Raw genomic sequence first — 14,203 nt, 5'->3', positions numbered from 1 at the left:
TAGATATAATTTGTATTGCAAAAGTAGGACATATAGAAACAATCTTTGAAATTTTATCAGTGTACAGGAATCCCCATCAAGACCCGTATTCGGTTTCCCCATCGGGACCCGTATTCGGTTTTCCCATCGGGATCCGTCTACGGAATCTCCATCAAGACCCGTATTCGGTTTCCCCATCGGGATCCGTATTCGGTTTCCCCATCGGGATCCGTCTACGGAATCCCCATCAAGACCCGTATTCGGTTTCCCTATCAAGACCCGTATTCGGTTTCCCCATCGGGATACGTATTCGGTTTCTCATCAGGATACGTATTCGGTTTCCCCATCGGGATCCATCTACAGAATCCCAATCGGGATCCGTATTCGGTTTTCCCATCAGGATACGTATTCAGTTTCCCCATCGGGATCCGTCTACGGAATCCCCATCAAGACCCGTATTCGGTTTCCCCATCAGGATACGTATTCAGTTTCCCCATCAAGATCGGTATTCGGTTTCCCCATCGGGATCCGTATTCGGTTTCCCCATCGGGATCCGTATTTGGTTTCCCCATCGGGATCCATCTACAGAATCCCAATCGGGATCCGTATTCGATTTCCCCATCGGGATTCATATTCGGTTTCCCCATAGGGATCCGACTACGGAATCCCCATCAAGACCCGTATTAGGTTTCCCCATCGGGATCCGTATTCGGTTTCCCCATCGGGATCCGTCTACGGAATCCCCATCAAGACCCGTATTCGGTTTCCCCATCAGGATACGTATTCAGTTTCCCCATCAAGATCCGTATTCGGTTTCCCCATCGGGATCCGTATTCGGTTTCCCCATCAGGATACGTATTCAGTTTCCCAATCAAGATCCGTATTCGGTTTCCCCAACGGGATTCGTATTCGGTTTCCCATCGGGATCCGTCTACGGAATCCCCATCGGGATCCGTATTCGGTTTCCCCATCGGGATCCATCTACAGAATCCCAATCGGGATCCGTATTCGATTTCCCCATCGGGATTCATATTCGGTTTCCCCATAGGGATCCGACTACGGAATCCCCATCAAGACCCGTATTAGGTTTCCCCATCGGGATCCGTATTCGGTTTCCCCATCGGGATCCGTCTACGGAATCCCCATCAAGACCCGTATTCGGTTTCCCCATCAGGATACGTATTCAGTTTCCCCATCAAGATCCGTATTCGGTTTCCCCATCGGGATCCGTATTCGATTTCCCCATCAGGATACGTATTCAGTTTCCCAATCAAGATCCGTATTCGGTTTCCCCAACGGGATTCGTATTCGGTTTCCCATCGGGATCCGTCTACGGAATCCCCATCGGGATCCGTCTACGGAATCCCCATCGGGATCCGTCTACGGAATCCCCATCGGGATCCGTATTTGGTTTCCCCATCGGGATCCGTATTCGGTTTCCCCATCAGGATACGTATTCAGTTTCCCAATCAAGATCCGTATTCGGTTTCCCCAACGGGATTCGTATTCGGTTTCCCATCGGGATCCGTCTACGGAATCCCCATCGGGATCCGTATTTGGTTTCCCCATCGGGATCCGTATTCGGTTTCCCCATCGGAATCCGTATTCGGTTTCCCCATCGGGATCCGTCTACGGAATACCCATCGGGATCCGTATTTGGTTTCCCCATCGGGATCCGTATTCGGGATCCGTATTCGGTTTCCCCATCGGGATCTGTCTATGGAACCCGTCATCGGGATCCGTCTACGGAACCCGTTATCGGGATCCGTTTACGGAACCCGTCATCGGGATCCACCTACGGAACCCGTCATCGGGATCCGTAGCTTTCAGTATTTATTTATTCGTCAATCAAAACAAATAAACAGTAAACACACTCACTAACCTGCAAAGAGAACTTTGAACTCCCCGCCGGGATCCAGCTTCGGACTCGCTACCGGTATGTGGCTCCGGACTGGTGCACTTTCCTAAAAAATAAAACATAATTACATTACATTAATTCACCTCAAAAACAGCCCACATACCTGAAAAACAGCCTTCCTTTTCCTAGGGTGAGACCAGCAGCCAGCAAGCGGAAAACTTGCTGATTAACCGCATCGGCGGACACCGAATCGCCACCAAAACTCGCGACGAACACAACGGCACTTTCCCGGACTAATTCGATCGAAATCGATCTTTTAACACCGCGAAAAAAAAACTGTACACGGCCAATGTGATCAACCCAAATTTGAATACAGTGTACTCAAAATCGCAAAAAGTGCAGGAACGCAGCGATGAGTAAATTTGCCTCATGTTTTCCTGTGGAAAACCTCAAAAATCTTACGGAAAATTAGGATTGACGAAAATCCACAGAATCCAATCTTTACTTTTCTAATATTCGGACAAATTTTCCTGGAAAAACCTGGAAATCCTGGAAAAAACAGAGGGAAATTAACTCAAAACTGAGTTCCTGTACTTTTTGCGATTTATGAGTGAACTAAACTCAAATTTGGGTCATTCTCATTCGCCGTGTAGTGCTGACTCAGGACAAAACAAACTTTGCATGGGCCGAGGGCCTCAGGGACTCTAGTTTTCTTTTTGCGATTCAGCTAATAACGCGAGTCATTGACAGGTCAACATCAGTGGTTTGTAATGGAACGTCCATCTGACACCTACACCCTGAATAATTTTGGTATACGCTAATGCAGCAGCGATATGTAGAGCTTTACTTCAAAATGAGAACGACATTGACCTTTCTGTTGTTCAAAACACGCACACTTGCGCAATCCCATTTTCAAGTGCGAAGTTTGTTATCCTCACTTTCGCTTCAGCCAGATATGCTGGTTTGTTATTGTTATCCTCACATTCGGACCATCAATACTCGAGCGCATAGAATGGACCGAGGAATGCCCGAAAAAAAAATTACAGTGAAATTTTCAGTGGAAACAATGCTCTAACATTAATATTTATTGTCGACAATAAAAATGATTGTTATAATGTTGTACTCTTCCGAAAACGGCAAAACTGCTACCTAGCTGTACTATGAATGTACATTATAAAATGTTGTTACAATGATTTTTATCGTATTTTTCATTTATTTTACTGTTAACATGATTCGATCATGAACAATAATGAACAACTCTATTACAATAAAAATTGTTGTTACATTAAATATTGGTGTATTTTCATTGTGGGTTACTTCACAAACAATAAAAATAAATCTGAAGCATGCAGACTATGAGAGGGTCAGCAACACTGCCAATGTAATTAAGATAGGCGATGCTCGTATGGCTCTGGCTTTGACAGTTCGTTTGGCTCAAAACCAGGCAGTCCGCGTCCGCTCATATCTTATCCTAGACCCTCTCTAAAGCTTAATGGATACCTTTTCCGTGCAGTCAATAATCATACAATAATAATAAAAAATTCCACCACTTGAAGATGTCAGGAAGGAACTCTCAGGTGGAAGCTTATTTCATGGGCGATTCTGTCCAGTCGAATGCATTAACTTATCAACGACGCTCAACCACCAAGGAGACGTGACCTAGGGATATCGAGCGCAGGGGAGTTGGCCTGCATTTCTCACAAGTTCCGGATCGAATCTCGATCCATAACCAGTAAAAAAAAAGGACCACCCGTAACAGACATACCACCCCCCCTTCCCTTCCCGAGGCAATGTTTTATTTTTTCGATTTATTTTTAAAGTCGATAAAGTAGATCTGTCAAGCCAACACATACACTCTAAAGTACACTGTTATTTTTTTTAATCAATAAATTCGCCAACCAACAGTAAAATAACAATAATATATAATGTTATTGAAAAAAAATTATATGGGAAAATCACGAAAATTTCATTGTTAAGATACTTAACAACCCCCCTTTTTTATTGTAAATTTTCCAATTACCATGAAATTTATTGTTTTGTACAACATAAATCAAGGTAAATTTATTGTAGACGTAACAATATAAATCATTGTTAAGACAATAATTTTCGTCTTATTGTTACATTGTTTTTTAATGTATTTTTTTTGTTATTTTTTTTCGGGTGGACTATAACCATATGCATGCAGGGTGGCCAGATGATTTTCTTCGTTTGCCTTGGAATTAATATTATCGTTTCAAATGAAAACCTCGTTGAAAACGTTCTGTATATACGTTAAACATAACGTCGGACATAGTGTGCTGTATTTGTACACGGATGCGGTATACAGCACACTATGGCCAACGTTATGTTTAACGTACAGAACAAAAGTAAAATCGGTTTTCAATTGAAACGATAATAATCAATTAAAACACTAATTTAACTCTTGCACTGCAACGTCACCAGGGCATTTGTTTTACTTACAAATAAACATTGCCCACAGGGCATGCCAAAATTTCTTTCAGTGATTTGAGGCTATGTCAGTCGTGCAAGAGTTAATTGTGATAAGCTCTACCTTGTAATCGCAATGTGCTATTTTATATGATTGCGTCGAGGATTGCGATTTGGGCACATTTATGAGATTATGAATGCGGAAACACTAATAAAAGTGCGGTTTTACGTTAAATTGTTGTTGTGTCTTCATCGCACTTATTCCTTGGTGAATGAAGAATAAGTGCGCTGAAGGCGTCAAGACGATACAACGTCTAAGTGCACTTTTATTAGCGTTTCCACTCTTCTAAAGAGTTCAATTTTATTTGCAATTGATAATGTCACAAAACTATGCATACACACTTAGATTTTTTCGCCGAGATGGGCACCACCGAGCAGCTCGGCATTTTATTTTGCTGGATCTCAGTGAAAAACTTGCCGAGATTCAGCTAACAAACACGAATTTTGCCGAGATCTCAGCTAACAAACATATTTTTTGCTGAATTTCCAGCAAAATAAAATGCCGAGCTGCTCGGTGGTGCCCATCTCGGCAAAAAAATCTAAGTGTGTAGGAGGCATCACTGCACTGCAAGCCACTTTTTATTGTTGTGTCATAGGATGTATTCTAATGTTTTATGCGTGCAACAATTTACATCGTGATGAAGTTTGATTCTAATGTAACGTTAGGCTCTGTTGTCATTGGATGTATTCTGATGTTTTATGCGTGCAACAAATTACATCGTGATGAAGTTTGATTCTAATGTAACGTTAGGTTCTGTTGTCATTGGATGTATTCTGATGTTTTATTCGTGCAACAAATTACATCGTGATGAAGTTTGATTCTTATGTAACGTTTGGTTCTGTTGTCATTGGATGTATTCTGATGTTTTATGCGTGCAACAAATTACATCGTTATGAAGTTTGATTCTAATGTAACGTTAGGTTCTGTTGTCATTGGATGTATTCTGATGTTTTATGCGTGCAACAAATTACATCGTGATGAAGTTTGATTCTAATGTAACGATAGGTTCTGTTGTTATTGGATGTATTCTGATGTCAAATTTTACATCGTCAAGACGTTTGATTCTGATGTAACGTTAGAGGCTAATGTATTTTTATGTACTTGGACGTCACACTGAAGTCTGAATACATTAAGGGTACAGCAATATACGTTAAAATTTAATGTATTGAAGATGTCTGCTGATGTTTTCTACATTACAATTTCTATTCGGGATTTTCATAAGAAACGCCCACGATGTGTAATTCTGCCGTCCCTTCAGCTTCTCAATGGCTGGAACATTCATGGAATTGCCAAATAATCGCACACTTCCGCCAGCACGCACACCGTCTCCAACAGTATGAATCCTCTGCGTTGTCGATCCTGCACATTCGCTTAAAATTGCCTCCGCCATGGTTCCGATCTTCCGGGATTGGGCTTTTTAACATGGTGGGAGCTCCGGAACTACTTTTCTTCAACTTGAACTTGTGCTATGTCCAGTGTTCTGGGCCCATAACTGTCGTGACCGGACCGAGGTTTCCAGCCTCGGCCACGGCAACACGAATAAGCGATGCAGCTCCCACGGGTGCGGCTGCTTCTATTGCTGCTGCTGCTGCTGTTTTCTGCTGCTGCTGTTTCTGTTGCTGCTGTTTCTGCTGCTGCTGGTGGTCCGTCACCTCCAAAATTCGTTACAAGAATGACTTCAACGAGCTTGACTTGACTTGACTTAAAATGATCTTTATTTCTTGTGTTTGTGTGTTTGATGAATTTTTCAAGTGACACAGATGCGTCTTTTCAACTTTAGTTCATTTGAGATTTTAATTATTATTTACAGTTACTAGTCCTATCAGGCCTATTTTAAAGTATGACCACCTTGGTGGGATTGGTTTGATTTGAATTGGAAAAAAGGAGACTACTTATAACTACTATTTACAACTACAACTAACCTACAACCAGGCATGGAAAATCATTTGCATTCATTTCGTGCATTCATTTACATTCATTTGCCTCTATATTTTTTCATCAATAGCATTCCGCAAACCGATGTATAGAGCTTTTGTAGGTTTTGTTATTAGCTACAACTGTTGTAAACAAGTCAAATTCGTATCTCTTATGCATGATGAACCAGAGCGAACAGAAGCCACCACTGTTTTTCAGTGAATGTATTTTACATTCACTGAAAAACAGTAATAAGTTCTGCCCGCTCTAGTTCGTGATGCATAAGAGATACATATTTGAGTTATGAACAAAAGTTGTAGCTAATAACAAAACCTACAAATGTTCTATACATCGTTTTACGGAATGCTGTTGATGAAAAAAGTTAGAGGCAAATGAATGTAAGTGAATGTATGAAATGAATGCAAATGATTTTCCATGCCTGCCTACAACTACTATATGCACCTAACCTACTATATACAAATTGCTTATCAAAGCATGTTCTGATAAATTACATTTTTCTGCAAATTTAGTCTTAATTTCGTTAATTCTTGAATCTATTTTGGCAATTCCTGCCTCTTCTTGTAAATTTGTTATTCTAGTGTCGAAAGGACGATCAAGAACCATCCTCAGCACTCTATTCTGTGCGACCTGAATTTTGTTCCTGTGAGTCTGTGCACATGATTCCCACACCGGAGCTGCGTAGAGGATCGCAGGTGCTATGATTTGTTTGTAGACGGCCAGTTTGTTCACCCTTGAGAGGCGAGATCTGCGGCAAATCAGCGGATACAGACACCTAACCAAGGCAGAACACTTGATTACGGTTTTCTCCACATGCGAACGGAAGAGGAGCTTTTCATCGAACAACATCCCGAGATAGGTTACTTCGGCGGACCACTCAACCCTTGTGCCATCCATGATTACAGTACAAGAAGGAGCCAGTTTTAGTTTGGGCGATTGCCGATGGAGGAACATGATCGCTTGTGTTTTGGAGGCATTGATTTTGATTTTCCACGTGGTGGCATAATCAGCAAAGGCGTTAAGGCATCGTTGAAGTTTGTTCGTTATTTCGCGAGGCATCCTTCCTTTGACGGCTATTGCGGTATCATCTGCGAACAGGAAAAACACGCAACCGTCTCCAAGGGGAGGAATGTCGGAAGTGTAAATGCTGTAAAGCAAGGGGCCCAGCAGACTGCCTTGCGGGACTCCTGCTGGGATGGAAAACGTGTCGGAAAGACAACCATTCAACGATACCTTAAACGACCTTTGCTGGAGGTAGTTACGGGTGATTTTAATAAGATGTAAAGGAAAGTTGAAGTTACAAAGCTTGTACACAAGTCCATCATGCCAAACATTGTCAAACGCCTTTTCAACGTCTAACAAGGCCATGGCTGTGGACTTGGATACAGCTTTGTTACTTCGGATGTTATTCATCACCCGTACTAGCTGGTGATTGGTGGAGTGCCCCTTTCTGAACCCAAACTGTTCCGGAAGGAGAATGTTATTTTCCTCGACAAACTTGAGCAAACGATTGAGAATGAGTTTTTCGAACAATTTGCTCAGCGCTGAAAGGAGGCTGATTGGTCTGTAGCTTGAAGACAATGTTGGATCCTTACCGGGTTTGCGGATTGGTATGATTTTTGCTACTTTCCAGATGCTTGGAAAGTAGTGCAGTTCCAAACATCTGTTGAAGATAGCGGTTAGAAGAGACTGCACTTTCATGCTGAGTCTCTTCAAGATCAAGTTGAATATACCGTCAAACCCGGGAGCCTTCATGTTCTTGGTGCATTTCAGCGCTGAGCAAATTTGTTGTACTGTAATCATATCCGCCGGTGGCACGACACAAGGGGAGGCATCAAGGTTGTGTACGCATTGCACAACCTGATCATCGAGCGGACTTTGGATATTCGAGCCAAGCAAATGCGATGAAGCGACATGCTCGCCGATCGCATTTGCTTTCTCCTGTGGGGTAATTAAAAGCCGATCGTCATCATTTTCGACTTTGAGAGGTGGAACGGGTTTGGGATGATTTTTCAGGACCTTGGCTACCTTCCAGAATGGTCTGGAGCGGTCGTCCAGATTCTGGACAACACGCCCGAAACTTTCATTTCGGAGTGAGTCCATTCTGGAAGCAATCTGCCTGTTCAGATCGGCCATTTCACGTTTTTTGCCCAGGTCTCCAGTCCTCTGAAACTGGCGTCTACGCACATTTCTCAATCGAATCAATAATTGGGTGTGGGAATCAATAGCAACAAACTTACCCCTCACAGGAACTTGTCGAACGCATGTCTCGTCAGCCTCGGATATGGCCTGTTGGAGTCCTTCCAACGCCCGGTCGATGTCATCTACGGTGTCGAGCAGTGGATTTTCATCGATGTTGCTGTCCACCATTCGACCGTACTGCACCCAGTTGACATGGTGGTAGTCTTTACGCAGGCAGCCTCTAGCAGGAACCACGTTGACACCGACTTCAGTCACCACCGGTTGGTGGTCGGAGCTGAGATCGTTGTGCGCCTCCGGCTTGGATAGTCCGATGTTTGACAGGAAAAAGTCTAGCGTGGAGGGATTTCCCGCTGGAGAGATGAAAGTTGGTTCGTCCGGAAATTGCACTGTGTACAGTCCATGTTGTGCGTGGTCGAACAATAGACATCCGTTTCGATTCCTCTGGTAGTTCCGCCAAGCTTCATGGCGGGCGTTCAGGTCGCCCCCAACGATGAATCGGGAGCTAGTACGGGTGATGGCGGTCAGGTCCTTCTTGAATTGGATTCCTAATCCGTTGCTTGCGGTACACTGGCGTGGGCAGTAAACAGCGATGAACCGGACGTTTCCAGTTGGTGATTCCACCTCCACACTAATGGCCTCGATGATAGAAGTGCGGATGTGGGGCAGAGTGCAAAACTTGATTCCCTTTCTGACGATGACCGCTACACCACCCCCCCTGGAGCTGGTGCGATCAAGCCGGATAATGTTGTGGTCAGGCAACCAGAAGCTGTCACCGAACTTTAGGTGGGTTTCGGTTAGAAGACCCACGTCGATGCTTTGCTTGCGGAGGAAGTCGGCAAGCTCAATCTGTTTAGCTCTTACAGAGCAAGCGTTCCAGGTAGCGATGGTTAGCGGTTTAGACACCATATTGGATGATGAACTTACCGAGCACTTGGATCTGTTCGGGCTTATTGCGGCACTTACGTAGAGCACCAGTCATGTTGATAAAAATCTCCATCAGTTCGTCTGCTGAGAACAGATCGGGATTGTTTGTTTGAGCTGTTGGTTGCCTCCAGAATCCAGGGGGGGATGGAGAGCTTTGTCCAGCAGAAGATCCAGACGTTTCTTGAGGGGGCGCGGATCGCACCCTGGGATTCGCTTGTCCACGAAGAGGTGGAAAGTCCTCTGTCCTGAAAGCCAGGGCCTTATCCTTCCTTCGTGCTGGTTGATTGTTGGTGGACGCTTGATTTCGGATGCGCTTGAAATCCTCGCGTTTAGGGCACTGCTTGTTGGATCCTTGGTGAGCACCACCACAGTTGGCGCATTTGGACGCCACAGCTTCATCCGCAGCACATTCGGAGGTGGCATGGTCTTGAGCGCAATTTCCGCAGCGTGGCTTAATGTTGCAGTTGCGGGTACCGTGTCCGAAGTTCAGACACCGCTGGCACTGAGTCACATCGCGATGGCCGCCACGGTATGGCTCCCAGCGAACGATGATGGAATTGATGGACCGGATGGCTTTCAGTGCGTTGAGCGTCACCGTTCCCTTCTGGAAGTGTACCAGGAAAAGGCTATCCGGATACGCCTTCGCATTCTCGTCTCTTCTTGTCATTCGATACACGGCACTTGGGGCCAGCTTGTACCGGTCCCTGATTTCTGATTCGATAAACTTCGGGTCGAAGTTTGGTAGGCCCCTGATGACGACCTTGAACGGCTTCTCACCGGGAATGTCGTGGGTAAAGAATTCCACCTTGGAAGTCCTCAGGTGGGCGACGACCACGTCAAACTCCGTTTTGGTACGGAGCATCACTTTAGTGCCGACTCTGCCCAACTTGTATTCGGCTTTAACACCCAGCGTCGCTAGATCCGCAATGAGCACATTAAGATGGGCATTTTTCACTACCAATGGAGGTAGCTTCACTTTTGCCGAGCTCATTTCGGCAGTATTCACGGTTTCGGCAGCGTCACCGAAATCTCCAACATCGCTGTTGACTTCAACGAGCTTAGGTACTTCATATTTATACCTGCTAACCTATCAAAATTCTCTAACCAATGAGATTTTGTTTACATACGAACTATCACGCTTCACGCTCACTCATTATTTATTCAACACTAACTCTATCTACTACAATAACCACTATTTACACTATTTACAATTTACAGTGAAATAAAAGACGTCTGATCTTGAGGAATGCTTGGAAACGAATGAAAGTTTTATTTGACTAACAAACTAACAGTGGTTACTACGAACTCGCGGATTACTTAGATTAAGATCACCAGAAGGTCCCGAAGAAACGAGCTCAACTTTTTGGCTCAGCTCTGGTACCATAGAGGTAACTCTAAGACTAGAAGGTCCCGAAATAACGTGCTCAACTTTTTGGCTCAGCTCTGGTACTCTCTTCGGTCCCAAGCTAATCGATTCACCCCTCGAAACATAGGAAAAACCAATAACCCCCTAGGGGGAGTACAACTTGATATGAAGTAATATCAACAATCAATACGAAACTAACGATTTTAAATTGGCTCACCACTTTAGTAGCCTATTGGTCCCAAGCAAACGATTAACGTACCCTATTCTAGTCGAAATTCTAGTACTACGCAATGTTTGTTTTGATTCGCTATGAAAGTTTGACAGATAAAATGAGGGGTTATTGGTTTTTCCTATGTTTCGAGGGGTGATTCGACAAGCTTGGGACCGAAGATAGTACCAGAGGTGAGCCAAAAAGTTGAGCACGTTTCTTCGGGACCTACTTGTCTTAGAGTTACCTCTATGGTAATATTTGGTGTAGAAATTGCTCATATTGGTAGTTATTATACTTTTTAGTATAAATATTAATGATATTAACTGTCAAGTGGAAAGCTACAAAGTAAAAAAAAATAACAGTGTAGCTTTAACGCATACACTCAATGACGTTTCACCGTTGTTGTTTATGTTACCTGCAGCTTTCTGTTTCATCATTTTTGCCTAGATTTTTGTTTTCGATAGCTTTGATCGTTTTCGCCTTCGGCTTTTTTGGTGATAAAAACGGCACTCGACTAGGCATGTTCCCCCAGCAGCAAATCTCTCCAAATTGCAGGCTCATGGCGAATGTATTACGACCACGGAACCATCACTATGGGACTCCGTTTACAGGGGCACCGTAGTCAGTCGATTCCCGTTCCATCGGAGGACTGAACATTGGATTGCAGGCAATGAAGAACTCGTGAAAATTAATGATTATTTCCTGGGAACGGAAGTGCCCCAGATTATGTGCACTAAGATCAGCTACCAAAGAATGCCAAATTTATCAGAACAAGGAGTGGATTTTGGTGGCCCTGGCCAGCAAGATCATCAAGGAATGACTTGACTCTCGTGTGAAATCCATTTTTTGATTAAACGAATGTCAAATGTACACTTTAAACCAAAAATAGCCAAACAAAAAAAAACATCTGTCAGACTAGGTGTAAGATTCGCAAATATCACACATATTAAAATATTTAATATTTTCACCATCGGTATTGATGCTGATGCTTGGAGCTGTCCTTCCCCTAGATAACCCCTCATTTTATCTGTCAAACTTTCATAGCGAATCAAAACAAACATTGCGTAGTACTAGAATTTCAACTAGAATAGGGTACGTTAATCGTTTGCTTGGGACCAATAGGCTACTAAAGTGGTGAGCCAATTTAAAATCGTTAGTTTCGTATTGATGTAGATTATAACCAAAATTGCTAAAATTTTGCACAGTTGTAGAGGACATTAATACGTATCGAAAAAGGAGCATGGGATTGTGATGCACCATATAAACTCGGCCCACCCTAATACACATCCCCGTGCAAATCACATGGAGAGTCACCTCACACGACGTGACTTTTGCTATCTCACTAGCGACAGAGAGTAACACGACTCGTAGAATAATGGGGGGAAATTAAAAATTCCGCTATTTTGTGCAATACCTACCATTTTAGCAATCACTAATTCAAGCGTAACTATTCAAATCGACGTATCTGATTTTGTAAACAACTAGCTCACTCACAGAAACTAACAACACCAGATAGCTTGGGAAAGATTCTCCTACCTGATGATGGTGTTTGTTTGCGTGGTTGAGGTAGCAGTTAAGACAAATCGTCGATTGAAGTGATTGTTTACAAAAGCAGATACGTCGATTTGAATAGTTACGCTTGAATTGATTAATTTTATTCTACTTTTGATTAAAAAAAACTCGATTATTTGTATGTTTTAGGCGGCGTTTTGGAGCATCCGTCAGGCACTCATGTTGGCCAGTATCCATCCCAGATAGCTGCCAACCCGAGCGTACACCCCGGGGAAATCAACCGTTCCACAAGTCTGGACGCCGTAGGACACCACTCCAAATAACACGTATCGCGGTCGGTTCAGATAGCTTTCCTGCCACATTAATGGTCCACCGGAATCTCCAGCACAGGTATCGACCAAATTTTCCGAACCGGCACAAATTTGCTTCGTAGTTATTGTGATGTTGTACTCTTTCCTGTAGGGATCGAACCTCTTCTGGCACTGCTCCCGATCCACTCGAGGCAGTTTAGCCTTCAGCAGAACGTCCGGTTTGTCAAGTGACTCAGTAAATCCCCAACCCGCGACGTAGTACTGCGCCAGAAGAGTATCCTTCAGTTCCGCAGTCATCGGAAGGCAAATCGGTCTTATGTGAGCTGGAAACGATAAGATACGCGTTAGGTACGCAATCCTAGTTAATATGCTTCGGTAAATACGTTTAAAGATAATCCTCTCCGCTAGACGAATCAATCCGATGTCATCGCCCGCAAAAGCTTTGTGATAATCGGGGTGAATGACGTACGATTCGTAGCGTACATCTTCTACGGGTCCGGCGCAGTCCTGTTCGGAGATGCCATTCGAATCAGTATAGTTGATACAGTCTTGTTCTGAGCTGATAGTGTGCTCTCCCAGTCTTACATATTCTCTGTGAAGCAATCAAATACTGATGTGTTTAGATTACATCATACCAGTTGTTTCACTTGGTGTATGTGTTAACGTACAATTTAGCAGCACTTCGCCCTCTCGATTTTCCCGCTAGACAGTGTGCCGCCGTAATGACGTATCGATCACTGATCAATGCACCACCACAATCGCCCGTAATTTCGTCGCTGCCATCTGTCCTGTACATCAGCAGAGCCATCCAGGGAAACTCGAACACGGCCGTCTCGTTGCCATTGGCAATCCGCTCGGATGAGGCAAGGCCGCAGTTTTCCGGAAGTTCGAAAATCTTTTCCGGCACACAGCAAACTCCAGCCGTCGACGCGTTAAACTCGCACCTGGCATTGTTGATGTACTGTTCCACCGAGCTTGGAATTGATCGAGATAGTTGCTTGATGGAGTACAAATTGGAACACTGCTTCAACGGAACGCACTTTCCGGCGCCATTTTTCGGAGTTGTACATGGAATTTCTTGATCAAACTGTTATTAAGACCTCAAAACTTCCAAATAAGTTAACGGATCTTACCTGCTCCAGTCGTAATTAGCAGAATTATAGAAGTTAGAAAAATGATCCTATGCATTTTACTCGCTACTAGCTTATTCCACACGCAAGCTCTCGCAATAAATGCCTCCAGGAGAATGACTCGTAGAGATCCCATGCATTGAGCTGCTAGTGGAATAAATTGCACTAATCGAGATCACTGTTCGCGTCATTTTGCAATCTTGTCCTCGGTTGCAGTCTTAATGATAATTACAAGAAATTTTAGCTGTCTGTCGTATAGTCTGGTGTACTCACCTATTGTTGACGAGTTT

At 43.7% G+C, this 14,203-nt stretch overlaps 2 protein-coding genes across 1 annotated transcript; both read right to left on the bottom strand.

Annotated features, from left to right (window-relative positions):
• LOC135697477 (serine protease grass-like) overlaps window positions 1-14,203 on the bottom strand; it is a 44,152-nt gene that overhangs the window by 15,800 nt on the left and 14,149 nt on the right.
• On the bottom strand, window positions 12,247-14,004 carry LOC135697480 (serine protease grass-like). Its single transcript, XM_065217228.1, has 4 exons — window positions 13,917-14,004; window positions 13,452-13,860; window positions 13,167-13,375; window positions 12,247-13,106 (listed from the first exon to the last, which is right to left on the bottom strand). Exons 1-4 carry the CDS (start codon window positions 13,969-13,971, stop codon window positions 12,682-12,684), a joined length of 1,098 nt encoding a protein of 365 aa, XP_065073300.1. The 5' UTR covers window positions 13,972-14,004; the 3' UTR covers window positions 12,247-12,681.

This window comes from Ochlerotatus camptorhynchus, unplaced genomic scaffold, assembly GCF_037179485.1.
Source record: "Ochlerotatus camptorhynchus isolate MF236.1 unplaced genomic scaffold, CSIRO-AGI_Acam_v1.1 ptg000070l, whole genome shotgun sequence".
Classification (NCBI taxonomy): domain Eukaryota; kingdom Metazoa; phylum Arthropoda; class Insecta; order Diptera; family Culicidae; genus Ochlerotatus; species Ochlerotatus camptorhynchus.
This window is presented reverse-complemented; position numbering and strand designations above follow the sequence as displayed.